The sequence below is a fragment of the Haemaphysalis longicornis genome, unplaced genomic scaffold (genome assembly GCF_048455015.1).
Source record: "Haemaphysalis longicornis isolate Haplotype H1 unplaced genomic scaffold, Haemaphysalis longicornis Haplotype H1 scaffold_2, whole genome shotgun sequence".
Lineage (NCBI taxonomy): Eukaryota > Metazoa > Arthropoda > Arachnida > Ixodida > Ixodidae > Haemaphysalis > Haemaphysalis longicornis.
In genome coordinates, this window is record NW_027526295.1 from 238,932,149 (window position 1) to 238,950,263 (window position 18,115).

Below are 18,115 nucleotides of genomic sequence, written 5' to 3' on the forward strand. Positions count from 1 at the left end.
ATCTGCATTATTCTGGAAATTCCATGTCTTATACGTCTTGCTATTTCCCGTCATTTTTTTATATTTTTCTTATTTTTTATATTTCAAAATTTCTTGCGACCAATTATCTCTATTTACATTATTACAACGATTACACTTGGAACTTTCCCGAAATCTGCATTATTGTGGAAATTTAGGGCGTTACACGGTTCGCCAGTTTTCGTAATTGTTTTATATTTTTCTTATTTTTCTAGTTTTCGAAAATTTCGTTTGACGAGTTATCTCCATATATGTTGTTATAGCGATTACAGGTTGACTTTTCGCGCTATTTGCATTATTGTGGAAATGCCATACGTTATACGTTTTGACATGATCCGTAATTTTTAAATTTTTTTTTTTTAGTTTTTCCAAATTTCTTGTGACAAATTGTCTCCATTTACGTTATTATAACGATTACATTTGGATTTTTCCCGAAATTTTTATTATTGTGGAAATGCAGGGCGTTACACGGTTTGTCAGTTTTCGTAACTGCTTTATCTCTTTCTTATTTTTTTAGTTTTTCAAAATTTCGTTCTACCAATCATCTTTATTTACGCTATTATAACGATTGGAGGTGGAACTTTCGCGATATCTGCCTTATTGTGGAAATGCTATGCATGCGTTATACGTTTTGACATTTTCCTTTTTGTTTACTTTCTTGTTATTTTTTAGTTTTTCAAAATTTTGTTCAGCCGATTAGCTCCATTTACGTTATTCTAAGGAATAAATTTGGAACATTCGCGAAATCTGCATTTTCGTGGAAATGCAGGATGTTATACACGCTCCTGGCTGTGGGGGTTCTCGGCTAAGCATGCTACGCATTAGAACATCCGGCCAGAGTGGCTGCGAGAGTTCCCGTGCGGACACGCCGAGTGGCAGCGCCAAACGCACTCATTGCGTAAGGCCTCCGCGGAACTCGAGGCCTCCGAGTAGGAATGCGCGCGCCTTACTCGAGCGGTGTAAATGGCGGCAGTTTTCTCCGCGCTCGAGATGTGCCTCACGGAATGACCAATGTCCTCTCAGCCGGTCGCAGCATACTTCAGAGAACGGGAGCACCTAATGTGCGATTGAAAAAGGGAAAGGTCAAAACGATGCCGAAGGCTCAAGTTACGGCTCTCTGCGTGAGGAGTGGCCTCTAGACGCCTGGCTTTCTGAATGGCTTTGTTTTTCCTCATATCGGTTTTGCCCGTTACGGCTGACTTTCTTTTTGTGTTCGACATTTCCACTGATGCGAAATGTCAGCGTTTCAGATTTGTGCGCTTGGCTAAAGCACTGCTGGAATAAAATATAAGTTAGATTAGTTAATTATTCGCGTTTTATTTTTTGTCGCAACCAAAAGCGTTGTAAAGCTGCAGTGTGTATTTGCCTTCGCGCTTGCCGGAGATGTTGTGTTTTGGATGTTGTTCTGTCGCTTGCCTCCCCAGGCCAGACACGTCATTGGAGAACAACTGTTTGTCCAGTGACCGACGCGGTGAAGCTCTAGCACAGTGTGTTCGGCAGAGTCACCTGAGACTGGACGGGCACAGGGTCGGTCGGCCCAAGTCTGCAGCACCTTTTTTCAAGAGCATCCCTCCGGACAACGGTTGCTAGCCCTTATCCATCGGGATCTCCAACCCCCGGTGGAGACGCTGTTACAATTCACAGCGCCGCTACCCTGTGGGCGCGCGCTTAAAGTTCGGTGTAATGCGGGGAAGTAGTCCTGTGCTGCACCAAAGCGCGTCCTTTTAAACAAGTTACGACAAGGTGGTCACCAACGCGTCGGTGCGCACGACGGACCCGGCCGAAGCAGATGAGGTGGCCGCGGCCCTAGCCTTCGCTACGCCTGAAGCGAAGACCGTGGTAACCGACTCCAAGACGGCATAAGCGCGTTACGCGTATAGGTGTTTCCTACTCAACACAGCCAAGCGACGCGTATACGCTTCCCAGTCCACATCCGTAGCTGGACAGACGAAAGCAGACGATTGTTCGTCGCATGCAAGCGGTGTCGCTAGCGCATCCCGTGCTCCTGAACAAGTTGTACCCGGCCGAGCACGACAGCTTGTGCCCGTCCTGCAAGGAGACAAGAAGTACTCTCGCGCACATCTTAGGGGAGTGCACGACGCTCAAGACCCCCGCACCTTCCCTTCCCCCACCCCTATCCCCAACCCCCTCGAACGATACCTTGCTGTCCAGCCATGGCCTCGCCACTCAGTACGGACTCATGGCCAGGGTCCAGGAGCTGCTGGACACATATGGGTCCCCTGACTAGGGAACCGCCCCATCTGTTGCCTGCGCGCACACACCTTCTTTCAGGGTCCAGTAAAAGTTGATTCTCAATCTCTCTCTCTGAATTTCTGCAGAATTTTTTTTAATTTTAGAGCTCACCCCTTATGCAATGCATGTTGTGCAGGCATTGAGGTAAACTAATTACTAAAGTAAATGAATGAATAAAAAAAAATATTTAAACTGCCAGAATTATTATCGCCGAAGGTACCGTAGAACTACGGCGAAAAAGGCGCCTTACTAAAACGTAATTTTGCTTTCATTCCCGTAGTCGAGTAATATAGAGCTCACGAAGCTATCTGCGGAGAAACTACAATAATACTACACCATATCAAAGCTAAGTTTTCCGCTCTGCCATAAAACTCATCTGCGTGTTGTTCCTGTTGTTTTTTCAGATGACGCTCGCGCACAAACTGACCACCTTGCTAGCACTAGGAACATACGAGGCGCTGACCAAGCCGCCACCGAACATCATATTTATTTTCGCCGATGACCTGGTACGTGTTTTAATTCTTCACATATACAAAGAATCTTCACGCAGGTATAGGTAAACCACCACTCCAGAGCTTTGTGTCATTACATTTTACTCAGGGAACTCCCAAGGGGTGTTAACAGCGAGTATTCCCATTCAAAAATACATTGCAGTCCCCAGAGTGTTTTCTGCACATCTTTCGAGATCCACAAAGAGCTTTTTAATCTATTCTAACGCACGCTTCGCGCCAAATCGGCCTCCCCAGCATATACTGGGCTCTCCGCCTTCAAGAATACACTTTCTCTGTGCTCTACAAATCTGGCCGCCTACACCAATCCCGTGGACCATCCAGACCTGAGCGGAGCAAGTTCTGATTTCTCCCTTTTTGCCATCTCCTACCTCCTGAACGCTGGTGAAGAATAGCGCCGTGACGCATCATTACGCCTTACCTTCGACGGTCTCGAATGCGTAACACATGAACCTTCTCTACGTGCCTATACGATTCGTGATGGAACCCTCTATCGTCGCAACTTCCGCCCCGATGGTCCCGAATTGCTCCTTGTTATACCTGAACACTTGCGTGCGGCCATCTTGCACCAGCTTCACGATGTTCCCACGGCTGGCCATCTCGGAATAACCCGCACGTACGACCATGTGCGGCGTCGCTTCTTTTGGCCCGGCCTATACAAATCCGTGCGACGATACGTGACCGCCTGCGACCTCTGCCAACGGCGGAAAACACCGACCACGCTCCTTCCGGTCAGCTTCAACCTATCGAAATTCCCATTGAGCCATTTTTCCGTGTAGGTTCGGAGTTACTAGGTCCTTTTCCTCCATCCAGGTACGGAAACAAGTGGTTGGCCGTCGTGACGGATTATGCAACACCTTTTGCAATCACTCGTGCCCTGCATACGTGTTGGGCGACCTTTGTTGCCGATTTTCTCCTTGCCAACGCCATTCTGCACCACGGATCTCCCCGTCAATTGCTCACCGATCATGGCCAATATTCCTTATCCAAAATTGTTGACGACCTTCTGCGCTCCTGCTTTACTCAGCACAAATTTGCCACAGCGTATCATCCGCAAACAAACGGACTCACCGAACGACTCAACCGGACCCTTACGAACATGCTCTCTGCCTACGTCTCAGTGGACCATCACGATTGAGACATCGCCGATCCCTACATTACATTCGCCTGCAATTCTTGGTGTAACGACACCATGGGATTTTCCCCTTTCTATCTTATTTAAGGCCGTGAGCCTGCTTTGCCACTGGACACCTTACTGCCCCCTTGTGCCCCCTTGTCCACCGAATACTCTCACGATGCGATCACCCGAGCTACTTTTGCAAGGCAGCTCGCCCGCGACCGTCTTCACTCGTCACAAGCCTCTCAGAAGCATCGATACGACCAGCGCCACCGGCCAATACACCCCCCTCCTGGATCATTGGTCCTTCTCTGGACACCATCCCGTCGCGCGGGTCTTTCCGAAAAATTGCTTTCGCCCTATACTGGTCCTTACCGTGTTCTCCGCCCGGTTACGGGCGTTACATATGAAATCACCCTCGTCGTTTCTTCCCCTTCCGGGAGAACCCCGCCTACAAACATTGTGCATGTGTCCCTCCTCAAGCCATACTTTGCGCCTTCGTCGACTGTAACTTAGCGTCGGAACGACGCTTTTCCAGCTGGGAGTCATGTTACAAGGCGTAGTTATGTTGTTGGCGAACAGGACACATCATTTAAGGTGGACAATCTACTAGACTAACTGCGATCGTCATCATTTGACCCGGTCATTGTCATCTCGGCTCTCTCGCACTCAGCCTTGTTCGTCTTGCCCGGGGCTTGTATCTAGCTGTACGAATCCTCCAAATATAGTCTATTCCCCGTAACAATATAATGGCCCACCCGGGCACCACCGGGTGCTACCTCTAGTATATATATATATATATATATATATATATATATATATATATATATATACTATGTCACGAGAAGACGATGAGGAGGGCAGTGCAGCGTGGATCTGTAATCCCAGCCTACGACAATGAAGAAAATCTGTGGGTGCGCGCTGCCTGCGCGGGCTCTGGCTTGGCCGCCATGTAAATAAGCTGTAAATAGATCGTTCGACTGTCTCATCGTTCATGTCGTCTGTCCTGCCGCCACGTTACATTTTGGTGGAGAGTGCGGGTCCCTCCCCGTCCTGGCCCCAGCTACGCACCTCATCGGCCTCGTCGGAATCATCGAGGGGGCGTGACCCGCGTCGGCAGCCCTAGCCCCGCCTTTACGAGCACTCGACAACGTTCCCCCCGCCCCGTATCCCCAGCCCGTGACGAGCCGATGCAGCACCGCCAAGACCCGATGACGTGACCAGACGACGACGACGTGACCCCAGCCCAGTAGTCCGACGTGGTTCCGCATACCTTCGACGTTTCGTCGGTCCCTTGAAGGGGAAGTGTCGCGGGACCAGGCATCGCCCACAGCATCATCATCCTATGTGGCGGCAAGGGCTCCATTGCACGTTGTCATCTCATCTTTCGTCCTCACCACATCGGGTATCATGGCGGCGTCGACCGCGACGGTCGCTTTCAACCGGGGGTCATGTCACGAGAAGACGATGAGGAGGGCATCTGTAATCCCAGCCTACGACAACGAAGAAGATGTGTGGGTGCGTGCTGCCTGCGCGGGCTCTGGCTTGGCCGCCATGTAAATAAGCTGTAAATAGATCGTTCGACTGTCTCATCGTTCATGTCGTCTGTCCTGCCGCCACGTTACAATATATATATAGAAAGTCCTGTGAATGAAGACCACTGTCCACGCCAAATATCGACAACGAGCTCAACTTCCCCTTCCTGCTCGGAGGACGTGTTGGGTGAAAAACAGAATTTAGGATTGCAGGAAGGTTTCAGTACCTGCTGTAGACTGTCCTTTTGGAAGGACGTTTCATCGGTGCTGATAAAGGCTGCCTCCTCTTCCTCGGGCCTTGAAATACTGCCAAATCATATGTTATCGCCGGAGTATACGGCATTTCACGATGAGACCAACGGATACCTTTCGGGATCTCCCCTTTGCTTTACGTTGCGCTTCTGTCTTAAAGTGACCATCGAATGCCTTTATTGCGTCCACTGAAAGGAAGCCGGCCGGAAGCGGAAATATTGCTTGTGTGAAGTCAAAAATTAACACGAATAATTTCGGAACTTTGACGAATGCGGAAAAGAGTGTAAGAAATTTCGGAGCTAGTTTTTTAACTTATTAAGCCCTTCTGCGTTTAGTGAAGGACACACGCTTGGACGAAAGACTATAGTGCCCACGAAGGGACTGAAGCGTATGCGCGACCCAGCTTTTATCCCCTCTTTGTCGGATGCCCTCTCCTTTACCCCCTGAACACCCCTTCCCGAGTGTCGCGTAGCAATCCGGGCTCTAAGCCTGGATAACCTCTCGGCCTTTCCTTTCGCTTTTCTCCTCCTCCTCCTCCTGATGCGCGTAGAGCTGTAGTTCTGGCTAAGGTATTGCGTGTTTATCTACTTTCATGACTGAATACCCTTTTCACGTGGTCGTAAATGGTTTCCAGATGTTGGAAAAGGGTGATAAAAGTGGGCTGGGATCGTATATAGACACGTTGTTGACGCCGTCATTCCAACGCCATAATCCCGATGCACCCCCCCCCCCAATATTCTCTACTAGGTCCTCGTTACAATAGCTGTAGGAAACGTTCTCGTCTGAGTCAAAGCACTTGATTTTTATTGCTGTCCCATAATAAAAAACGCGGAAATGACTAAAGTTGGATTTGAACTTCCAGACGGCGCTATAGGCTGTCTGGTGCGTTGTTTGATAGTGATTGTTTCGGCTGTTCAGTCAGTCACTCAGTTCACATATATTTACACATCGTCCCTGTTGTTTCAATTGACGTCTTCTCTCTCTCTCCATCTATCTATCTATCTATCTATCTATCTATCTATCTATCTATCTATCTATCTATCTATCTATCTATCTATCTATCTATCTATCTATCTATCTATCTATCTATCTATCTATCTATCTATCTATCTATCTATCTATCTATCTATCTATCTATCTATCTATCTATCTATCTATCTATCTATCTATCTATCTATCTATCTATCTATCTATCTATCTATCTATCTATCTATCTATCTATCTATCTATCTATCTATCTATCTATCTATCTATCTATCTATCTATCTATCTATCTATCTATCTATCTATCTATCTATCTATCTATCTATCTATCTATCTATCTATCTATCTATCTATCTATCTATCTATCTATCTATCTATCTATCTATCTATCTATCTATCTATCTATCTATCTATCTATCTATCTATCTATCTATCTATCTATCTATCTATCTATCTATCTATCTATCTATCTATCTATCTATCTATCTATCTATCTATCTATCTATCTATCTATCTATCTATCTATCTATCTATCTATCTATCTATCTATCTATCTATCTATCTATCTATCTATCTATCTATCTATCTATCTATCTATCTATCTATCTATCTATCTATCTATCTATCTATCTATCTATCTATCTATCTATCTATCTATCTATCTATCTATCTATCTATCTATCTATCTATCTATCTATCTATCTATCTATCTATCTATCTATCTATCTATCTATCTATCTATCTATCTATCTATCTATCTATCTATCTATCTATCTATCTATCTATCTATCTATCTATCTATCTATCTATCTATCTATCTATCTATCTATCTATCTATCTATCTATCTATCTATCTATCTATCTATCTATCTATCTATCTATCTATCTATCTATCTATCTATCTATCTATCTATCTATCTATCTATCTATCTATCTATCTATCTATCTATCTATCTATCTATCTATCTATCTATCTATCTATCTATCTATCTATCTATCTATCTATCTATCTATCTATCTATCTATCTATCTATCTATCTATCTATCTATCTATCTATCTATCTATCTATCTATCTATCTATCTATCTATCTATCTATCTATCTATCTATCTATCTATCTATCTATCTATCTATCTATCTATCTATCTATCTATCTATCTATCTATCTATCTATCTATCTATCTATCTATCTATCTATCTATCTATCTATCTATCTATCTATCTATCTATCTATCTATCTATCTATCTATCTATCTATCTATCTATCTATCTATCTATCTATCTATCTATCTATCTATCTATCTATCTATCTATCTATCTATCTATCTATCTATCTATCTATCTATCTATCTATCTATCTATCTATCTATCTATCTATCTATCTATCTATCTATCTATCTATCTATCTATCTATCTATCTATCTATCTATCTATCTATCTATCTATCTATCTATCTATCTATCTATCTATCTATCTATCTATCGTCACCACCTCAACCTCAGTAGCCTCAGATTTGCTCATTACGTTGCCTTGCTAAGTAAATCGGGGGACGAATTGCAAAGCATGATTACCGCACTGGAGAAGCAGAGTAGAAGCATGGGCGTGAAAATTAATGAGTAGAAAAGTAAAGGAAAGCCTAATAACCTCGGGAGAGCACAGTGGTTTGAGAAAGGTGTCGAGGCAGTGGGAGTAAGTGAATATATCTGCTTAGACCAGTAGTGACCCCGGATCCCCACCATGAGGCAGAGAAAATTAGAAGGATAATAATGGGGTGGAGTTCATTCGGCAAGCATTCTAAGATGGCAGCCTAATATTATCCCTGAAGAAGCAAGTACTCACACCGTTACACACCTGTACAGGGCAGAAACCTGGAGGCTCACTAAAACGGTTCAACTTAAATTGACGACGACTCAGCGAGCAATGTAACGGAAGATGATAGGTATAACATTAAGGGATAGGAAGAGAGCGGAGTGGGTCAGAGAACAAACGCGTGTTAAGGACATAGTAGTAAAACTTAAGAAGAAATGGGTGTGGGCAGGGCATGTAATGCGAAGGCGAGATAACCACTGGTCATTAAGGGTAACAGAGTGGATCTCTAAAAAGGCAAGCGTGGCAGGGGGCGGCAGAAAGTTGGGTGAGCAGATGAAAGCAGGAAGCTTGCGGGGATAAATTGGTCGCAGTTAGCACAGGACTGGGATAATTGGAGATCTATGGGAGATACCTTTGCCCTGCAGTGGGCGTAGACATGCTGGTGATGACGATGACCATCTCAACCGTGCACGTACACATCGAAAACTGCATGCAGGGCTGGGACGACGTGAGCTTCCATGGCTCGGCTCAGATTCCGACCCCCAATCTGGACGCTCTGGCTGCGGACGGCATCATCCTCAACAACTACTACGCACAGCCCCTGTGCACGCCTTCGCGTGCTGCGCTCCTCACGGGCATGTACCCCATCCACACGGGTAAGTGCAATGGCGCTGCAGAATCATACAGCCCCCGTTTTGGACGGGGACACCCTGCAGGCAACGTTGGCTGTCGCTACCTGCGAAGGTTATGATCAACATAGGTGGTCGTTTCTTTTGACATCTTAAAAAATTCCGAGGTGAGAGTGAAAATTTAGTGAATACGATTGTGAAGCGCTGATCAGGATAGCCTGCAGGGCTATCGGGGCTATCAAGGCTATCAGGGATAGCCTTCCGGCACATTTCGTGCCTCAAAATGTGAGTATCCTTGCCATAGTCGATTCTTCCGGCTATTCTAGAAAGATTTCACGTAGTTGAATTGGTGGAGCCTAATTTTCGCGCCTGCATGCACTGCCGCGACGCCACGATGACACTGGCTGATCTGTTGCATACACAGGATCCTATGTCAGGACACGCCTGTCCGGTGCTCTGATCAATCATGGAAACAGAATTGAACACGCACGTAAACGACAGCTTTGAGCGTTTAAAAATCTTTAGAAATATACGGATCTACTATATGTCGGCGCAGGAACAATTCTCTAGGAAGTGCATTCAAACCTTTGTACTGCTTATTTCTTGCAATAACTTTTCATTTCATAAGTCGCCAGAATGTTCCCTGCGACGAATCTATAGAACGACCGCCCACCATGCTTTGCCGCATTTCCCTACCATGAATCCCGGAATGCAGAGGGATCAACTTTAATGTTACTTCACGAAATTTCAGATACAAAATAGCGACATTGTAGTCGAACTGTGTGGGGGGCATAGTGCGCTCTTAAATAGCATGGAGGCTTGCGAGCCAGTGTATACGACACAGTGCTGGCTCGGGGGAAATAAACGAATTCCTCGACAAGAGACCTAGAGAGAGAGAGAGAACTCTTTTTTTTTCTACTATCGCCATGGTGGAAGCGGCCCCTGTCAGCCACCTCCGTCCAGGCAGCTGCCGGTAGCACACCGGATAAAGGTCACCAGGTCCCGCTGATCTTGGTGATTGCAGGCGGTAGCCAGCCCCTCCTTAGTATGATGTGTTCTGAGTGCTGAGGTGTATATGCATTCCCGCAATATATGTTCTCCGTTAAGTCTGGAGTTTCAGTGACTGCACTGGGGGAGGGGGGGGGGGGGGGCTAATGGTCTCCTGCCTTAGGCGGTGTAGCCATTCCGGTGTTTGTTGTGTGTTTGTTTGTGCGCTTGTCTGAGTAGTGTCCCTTCTTTGTCCAACAAAAGATGTGGAGGTGGATACTTCATCCTGTCGTCAAGATACTATCTTGATTTGATAATACGGGGGGTGGGGTGAGTTCAGGGTACATACATGGTCAGCGTATGCCCGGATGAGCGCTTCACAGGCGAGTTGATTTGCTTGTTCGTTCCCTCCTAGTCCCATGTGCTCAGGTACCCAGTGAATTCTGCCTGAGAGGCTTCGTAGAGTGGCACTGTCAAACGGATTGACGAATGGACCGACCGCTGGTTTGGTGAGCGCCATTTCTTCCCCCCTTTTTCTTTCCGCGACTCTGGCAGGCATGCAGCAGTTCGTGATTCTAGTGGCCGAGCCATGGGGACTGCCCCTCGATGTGAAGCTTCTCCCAGAATACTTAAGGGAACTTGACTACGAGACACACTTGGTTGGCAAGGTAAGCAGAAATCTCTGACAGCATTGAAATTTTTTTCTGAGCCTTCTCCATTGAGCGATTCAGTAATTATACCTACCTCATCGACCCCAGTTATAGATATGGAAGCCGGGCCTGCGTAACTGTCACACGAAGCAGTGTAGACAACGTCATTTCCTTGGTGTTGGATATAAACAGGCAAAAAAGGCGAGAACCTTACTATGAAGCTTTTTTCTTCAACAGTGATGCTGTATAAGCTGGCAATTAGGCCGGCGAACGTGCGCAGAAAAACCTCACCGAGCGATGACGCCAAGCAACCGGCTGGCTTGGCGCATGCGCTCTCCGTAGCTGGTGTAGAAAATAAAGGTGGAATGGGCGGTTGAGACAAGCGAAGGCAGAGGGCGTGGCACAATCAGAAGAAGAAGATCGGCCGCACTCGCGTGCTCGAGCTTGAGTGTTCCGTGACAACCACGAGAACCGGACGTCTGGGTCCTGCTTTCATTGCTTGATCCGCCACACGCTGGTGCCGAAAACCCGCCCAGGCTCCCGGTTTCTCCCTTCATAGAGCACGAACGCCGAGTTCTGGGGTCCCTGCGCACCGCCATCACGAAAGCGATCGGCACGCTTGACGCTCTCCTCGAGGATCCCGCTGCCCCCGAGACCCAAATTCAGGGCTACGTCGCCCTACTTACTGAGAAGTAGACAGAGCTGCGCGCCCTGGGCGCCCAGATCCAGGCTCAACTCTCGGACGAGGCCTTTCAGGCGGACTACGCCACAGCATGGAACTACGAGCACAGCATTTGCGAAATTCGGGCCCGCGTGAACACCACCCGATCATCGCCTTTGCCGTCTCCGGTCCCTCGAGCTCCGCTGCTGGTGGACATACGCAAGATCGAAGGGTGAGCGAATGCACGGCTCCTCCCGCCGTGCCAGTTCCCTGCGTCGCCCTCTCCAAGCTGCAGATTGCACCGTTCTCTGGGGACCGTCGCGATTGGCAGGGATTCTGGGAACAATTCGACGCCACCATCCATGCAAACCAACACTTGACGAAACTCGATAAGTTCACGTACCTCCGCTCGTACATGACCGGCCCCGCTAAGACCGCGATTGAGGGCATCAGACTTGCGGAGGATGGATACGACGCTGCGATCAAGATCCTTAAAGACCGTTTTGGCCGCAGAGACCTATTGATGGCGGATCATGTCGATGCCGTCCTCACCATAACTCCGGTGAAGACCTCTGCGGACGTCGCGGGGCAGCGGCGCTTGCATGACGACATCGGCTTTCGCCTAAACGCTTTGGAGGCATTAGGCATCACGCCCGACCAGTACGCCGTCGTAATCCACCGGGTCCTGCTGAAGGCGTTGCCGCATGACATCGCTCTTCTTTACTGGCAACGGATGAAGGAATCAGCCGCAAATCAGGTGACCGGTGATGCCAAGCAAGTTCAGGAGATCTTGGATTTTCTTCATATTCAGGTGGAAATTCGGAAAGAAGGGCACATGGACAGCACCGGTCCTCAGGTTCGACGCCCTCCAGCACCCCGGCCGACACCGCATGAGTTTTCTCCACCGTCAGCCACAGCGCTATATGCGGAGTTTTCACCGCCTCCTCGTCGTGACTGTTGCCCCCTTTGTGACGGGCGAGGCCATGGGATCGCGCGATGCACCGCGAATTTGCCACCAGAGAAGAAGCGACGCCGAATGCAAGCAGAAAGACATTGCTTCCAGTGCGTCAAGCAGTATCACGTTGCACTTGCTTGCCATACTGCTAGAACGTTGTCCTGCAGCCGCTGTTCACGTCAGCATCTAATGTCACTGTGTGACGTGGCTCAGCCAGGTTCCACGCACGCTACCAGGTCTGCCCACTCGGCTGGTCAAGAAGGCCTGACCACAGTGCCCAAACCGTCCCACGTGGCATCGTCGGTGGTTACAGAGTCAACTAGAACCACACGGGCCACTCCAGTCTACCTGCAGACTTGCCGCACATGGGCGACGGGTCCCAACGGTCAGCTTCTGGTGAGGGTTCTGCTAGACACGGGAAGCCAGCGGACGTTCGTTCGGCGGGACGTTTCGCGCGCTCTGGGCTGCTCCGTTGAAGGCGTTCAGGACCTCAAACTGGTCACATTCGGCAAGAGCCACCATGCAGCCGCTGAGAAGTATCCTCGCGTGTCAGTCATGGTGGCCAGCCAGAACAACGGCAAGCAGGTGGCCATCGACGCCCTGGAGGTCCCAAGTATCTGCGTCGTTACGAGTCCCCCAATCACCGATGACACGCTTAGAATAATGCACGACCATGGTCTTTTCGCCACAGACACTTCGCCCGCGTCGGCTTACATGGACGACCACATCAGCATCCTAATTTGGTCAGATTTCTACTGGCAAGTTACCTCGGGGAACATTTCACGGCTAACTCCGCACCTGACCGCCGTCGAAACAATGTTCGGCTGGACTCTCTAGGGTGCACACTACGACGAATCTGGCTGTACTTCGGGATTATCTAGTGCTTTATTCCTGGCCCTCGTGGAGCCCTCGCTGGATGACGCAGCGGCAGATAACGAGTTATCGTCACTGTGGCGACAGGATGCTATCGGAACCAAATAAAGACCTGATGCGTCAGTGCTGGACCGCGCGCCCGAAGAGCAATTCGAGAGTGACGTGAGGAAGAATGGCGGGCGGTACGAGGTTCCACTCATGATCCAGGAGCCAGGGCTGGACGCCAGCGCTGATAACTATAGACTCGCAGAACAGCGGTTGCGTGTGCAGATGCGGCACTTTCGTGGTCAGCTTACCGTTTGATGGTGCCTCGGCATTCATCCGTGATTTTATGTCGTTGATCAGTGTGGTGCCGTCGTTCCGGATTAGGTTTCTTCGTTCGCACAGGGCCTCCATGTCGGTGCTCGGCGTCGTTAATATCTGTAGGTCACCGAGAAGAGTCCTGGTAGGCGAGAAACCGAAGCCGTTTCTTCCGTTGGTTCCCGCAGGGATCCGTTCGGTAGCGTTGGTGAGAGTGCCTAATCGTTAGTTGCTTTGTGAGCCCTCATTTGATCCGTGGGTAGTCACGTCCGCCTGCGGTCCGTGGTCAGAGGTCACAGTTCAGTCCCATCGCTGCCGTGTCACTCACATCATCGTTGATGGCGGTCCGCACACTCCGTTCTCCAACTGTGTAGATCTTCCCATCCTGGTCACGGCACCATTTCTGTTAAAGAACCGAGGCGAGGACCCCGGGACGTGGGTAATTCCTTTTAATGGCGGATGGAAGTTTTCAATGATGGTGATAGTAGGAGGCAGCTGCCAAGCTACCTCTTCTTTTTCTGCTATTTTTAACAATATAAAACTATTACCCGCCCCGGTGGCTCAGTGGCTAAGGCGCTGCGCTGCTGAGCCCGAGGCCGTGGGAGCGATTCCCGGCCGCGGCCGCCGCTTTTCTGATGGAGGCGAAAAGCAAAAACGCCCGTGTGTACAAGGTTTCGGCGCACGTTAAAGATCCCCAGGTGGTCAAAATTAATCCGGAGCCCTCCACTACGGTGCGCCTCATTGCCTGCGTTGCGTCGGCGAGTTAAACCTAACCATCAATGAATATAAAACTATTCCACAGACTTCTTTTCCCTTTGGCCGGGTGGCTGAATCGAGTCACAGACACATATACAGACATACAGACCAAAATTTCTGGGTTTAAGTAGCCAAGAAAGGCTATCGTCTTTAAAAGAGAGAGAAAGAAACACCCTAGCTGCTGACACCGGCGGTACAGATTATAAAAATTACATTTCAACCTATGCCAAGATACGCAATCTATTTTTCATGCAAAAGAACAGAAGGCTAACTGACACAATCCGTCGACCGTTTAATAATCTGCGCTGCCTCGACCAGCACCCTGGCTGTCTGGTTCATATGAAAGAACAAAATCCAAGTGTCGGCAAAACGAGGTGTGCAACCGCACTGCTTGCAATGCGCCGACAAGTGAGAACTTGTAGCTCCTTCGATTGAATTGCAATGTTCTCTTAATCGCAAGTTAAGGCAGTGCCCCATTTGCCCAACATAGACACGTTTGCAATGCAGAGGAATGGAATAGACTACGGAACTGTAGGAGGGTTTGTAACTGGGCTAGTTGGTTCATTGCATGAAGTTGAACAGTGCAGGGACGGGACTGAGTGCAGAGGCGTAAACACGGGCGCTGACTAACAACTGTTTATTTTTGGAAGGAAAGAAGATTTATACGGGTACAAAAACTGGCATGGTTATCAGAGAACGGATTGCAGAACGCGGGAAGGCATGGCAAACAGGCAGGGAAGATCTTATCCAGCATGCGTGCGAAGATATGGGCGAAACGTGAGCTCTTTCAGGTCCCGCAGCAATAGTTTCAGTTCGGCCGACTGGCTGAATCGAGTGACAGACAGACCTACAGACAGACAGACCAAAACTTTCCCGTCTAGGTAGCCCAAGAAGACTATCGTCTATAAAAACAGATGTGAGTTCGTATGGGAGTAGAATATGGGTCTCCAGGGTAGGATCTGAATGCTTTACTACCATAAATCAGTAAGTTGCCAGCGGGGGGAAATAACAGTTAGCCTAGCGCACGGGGCGACGGCGTCATGTCGCGGGACAGGTGAACGCGCCAGCACGGGAGTACAACAGGTGCACACGAGCCACGGAGAACTCTGATTCGGAAGGCTGTGTGAGGAAGTGCATTCGCTCTGACCGTTGCAGTAATACGCCCAAAATAAAAACAGAGAAAAGAAAGCAAAGGAATGGACGCAAACACGATGTAGCAGTTGTCATGTCTTCGATAACTATCACCACGGGATGTCATAATGCTAACACAAAAATTTTGCATCTTGTTTTTGTTGTTGTTGTTGCTGCTGTTGTTGTTGCTGCGATAAGTAGCTAGTGACCTACTTATCCCCTGTAGAAACCACATTTGCTTCAGCGTGCGACGGTTGTTTAATTAGAGGCATTTTCAATGCGGCCAGTCGCAGTTTCGGTTTCAACGGGCGCCGCGAAGCGATGGATTTTGTGTGAACAAAGCTGACCACGTGACCGTCGGAGGGATATCACAGAGCCGTCCTGCCGTAACACTGTCGAGTCCACGTCGCCGGCAGTTTCTGGGAATGCCTCTACGTACTGATCTCGTAAGCCGCTTAATTGAAAAGCGACCGTGGATGTGACGCAGGCGCTGCGAGTGCAAATGCTGCCGCGGCTAGAGAACGACGCGCGACGCTCGAGACAGTGGGTGGCAAGACGCGCGCTGGGAGCAGCCGGCCGGTCTGCCTACAGGTCCGCCTACAGATGTGTTCGGCTTAGCACTGCGGCGGATATTCCAGTGCCGCTCTCGTAAGCGGTGCAGATGACAACTTTTAATGCAACCGCCATCGCATCATTAACTCCTTTCAAGCTGCGATGGCTGGGACTTGGGTACAAAATCGTGCACCGGTAACAAGCTATCACTCGAGCTACCTGCGCCGGCCTGTGTCACTTCGCGGCCGTGGCCGACGCCTGCACAGCGACCGTACGGCTCGCTCAGTATGCTTTTCGAGTCTCCAGCGCGTTTTCGCGTCCAATGTAAATAAAAACTAATAAAAATAGAGTGCCTAAAATCGCTGTACAACTTTCGTCGCGGCCAGCTGCCCCATGAACCGACGGAATCACGGCGCCTCCGCCGGCGTGATTCGTTCTCGAGAGCAGAAGCTCCGCCCTCCGATTGGAGCGGCGAGCCGGCGAAAAACGCCAGCAGTGCGGAAGCGGCAAACACAAACTCGTGACGTGTTTGGATGTTGTTTATTTACAAAATATTCAGGGGATGTCGATTGCGCGAGGTCCTCTGCTGGCTGCTCGGTTGCATTTCGCACATTTATAGGCTGTATTCGTCGCTGATATTTTGCAGATGATGTATGTGTGTTCACACCAATCTATCTCCGAAGTTATCTCGCCTTCAAAATTTTGTGTCAGAAGTGCCCTGAGAAATTGTTTTTTGTGTGTCTGCTTTCTTCGTCATTTTTTTTCTCTCTCTGAGGCTATATTCTTTTCCCATTAACGTGTCACTTTCCGTTTCCTAAACTTAGTATTATGCTCTCTCTCTCTCCTTCGCAGTGGCACCTGGGCTGGTTTTCGAGAAACTACACACCAACAAGGCGGGGATTCGACACCTTCTACGGCTTTTACAGCGGTGAAATGGACTACTACAACCACACGGCCATAGAGGTAGGGTCATTCTTCTTGTCTAAAATCTAACTGGGTGCACGTTGGGTGTGTTTGTTCTAATTTTACGAGCTTGTTTTTTCGCTCTTCGATGGAAGTCACATTCTTCGGACATCCTTCAAAATGGATCGGCGAAAAATTATTGTTCCTTATTTCACCTCCGCCTTCTTTACCTAGACCAAAGTTTTCAGAAAATTCGCACATGAAACACGCCTACCCTTCTCCGTATCTCTCTGGGCTAGTAGCACGGCCACGTGGGTCTGGACTTCTGGATCGGCACAGAGCCCCTTCGGAACGAGACGGGACGCTACTCGACGACCTTGTTCACGGAGCGAGCGATAAACCTCATCCATGGACGAAACAAGACCAAGGTAACTAAAAGGGCAACACTGACTGTCCGCTTTGTCGGATGCATGCTGAGGAACGTAAGAAGCGGGAATGTAATTGTCGAGCGTGCGATAGGAGTATTACACGGCATAATTTGCGAATATCCTGGCAGGTAGCTCCCTCTATATAGAAACATGGAAACGGCTTAGAGCGCGGATTGTGCTCATGTAGTAGCAGCCGACATTCCTCCAAAACCTTAGACTCCATATCTGCTAGCTCTCCTCTACGCAAATAAAATGGCTCCAGGTGGAGAGATTTTCATCACTACTGTTTTAACCGTGCACCTTTCAGCCTTTTTTTCTGTTCCTGTCTCATCAAGCGGTTCACGCTGGCTCGGTGGTTCCGTTTGAAGCTCCGCAAGAGAACATCCGGAAGTTTCCTTACATCGGTGAAGAAAATCGCACGATATTCGCAGGTAAGAGGGAAAATGATTCACTGAAGTGCTAACGCCTTCCGGGTCGATTATTTGCGAGTGCCTCAGCTACCTGCCAGAAAGCAGAGGGGAAAAAACGCGACAGCTGGCCTATTCAATGCATAAAAGAGGAAAATCAAGCAGAAAAAATGACAACACACACGCGCTCTAGATAAGGTTGCTCAAAAAAAGTCATGGGCTGCTTGGCTGCTCGAACCACGGAATACCACATGAAAGCAGCATACATTCCGCTTTATAAAGCGTTGTTCAGCACACCATCGCCTGTATGTGCTACTATGTCGGTATGTAGCACTTTTCTACGGTTCGGAGTACGCACACAGGATTGAGAGTATGTGCTCAGATTTTGTTTTAAATCAACGCTATT

The 18,115-nt window shown here is 48.5% G+C and overlaps 1 protein-coding gene across 1 annotated transcript in view; it reads left to right on the forward strand.

The window, feature by feature from the left end:
* The window catches only part of LOC144168573 (arylsulfatase B-like), a 31,505-nt gene that overhangs the window by 3,221 nt on the left and 10,169 nt on the right, over positions 1-18,115 (forward strand). Inside the window, exons 3-9 of the mRNA XM_077697526.1 lie at positions 1,752-1,857; positions 2,676-2,777; positions 8,974-9,133; positions 10,649-10,761; positions 16,824-16,934; positions 17,177-17,302; positions 17,610-17,733. Coding sequence (XP_077553652.1) covers positions 1,752-1,857; positions 2,676-2,777; positions 8,974-9,133; positions 10,649-10,761; positions 16,824-16,934; positions 17,177-17,302; positions 17,610-17,733 — 842 coding nt within the window. The remainder of the gene's footprint in view (positions 1-1,751; positions 1,858-2,675; positions 2,778-8,973; positions 9,134-10,648; positions 10,762-16,823; positions 16,935-17,176; positions 17,303-17,609; positions 17,734-18,115) is intronic.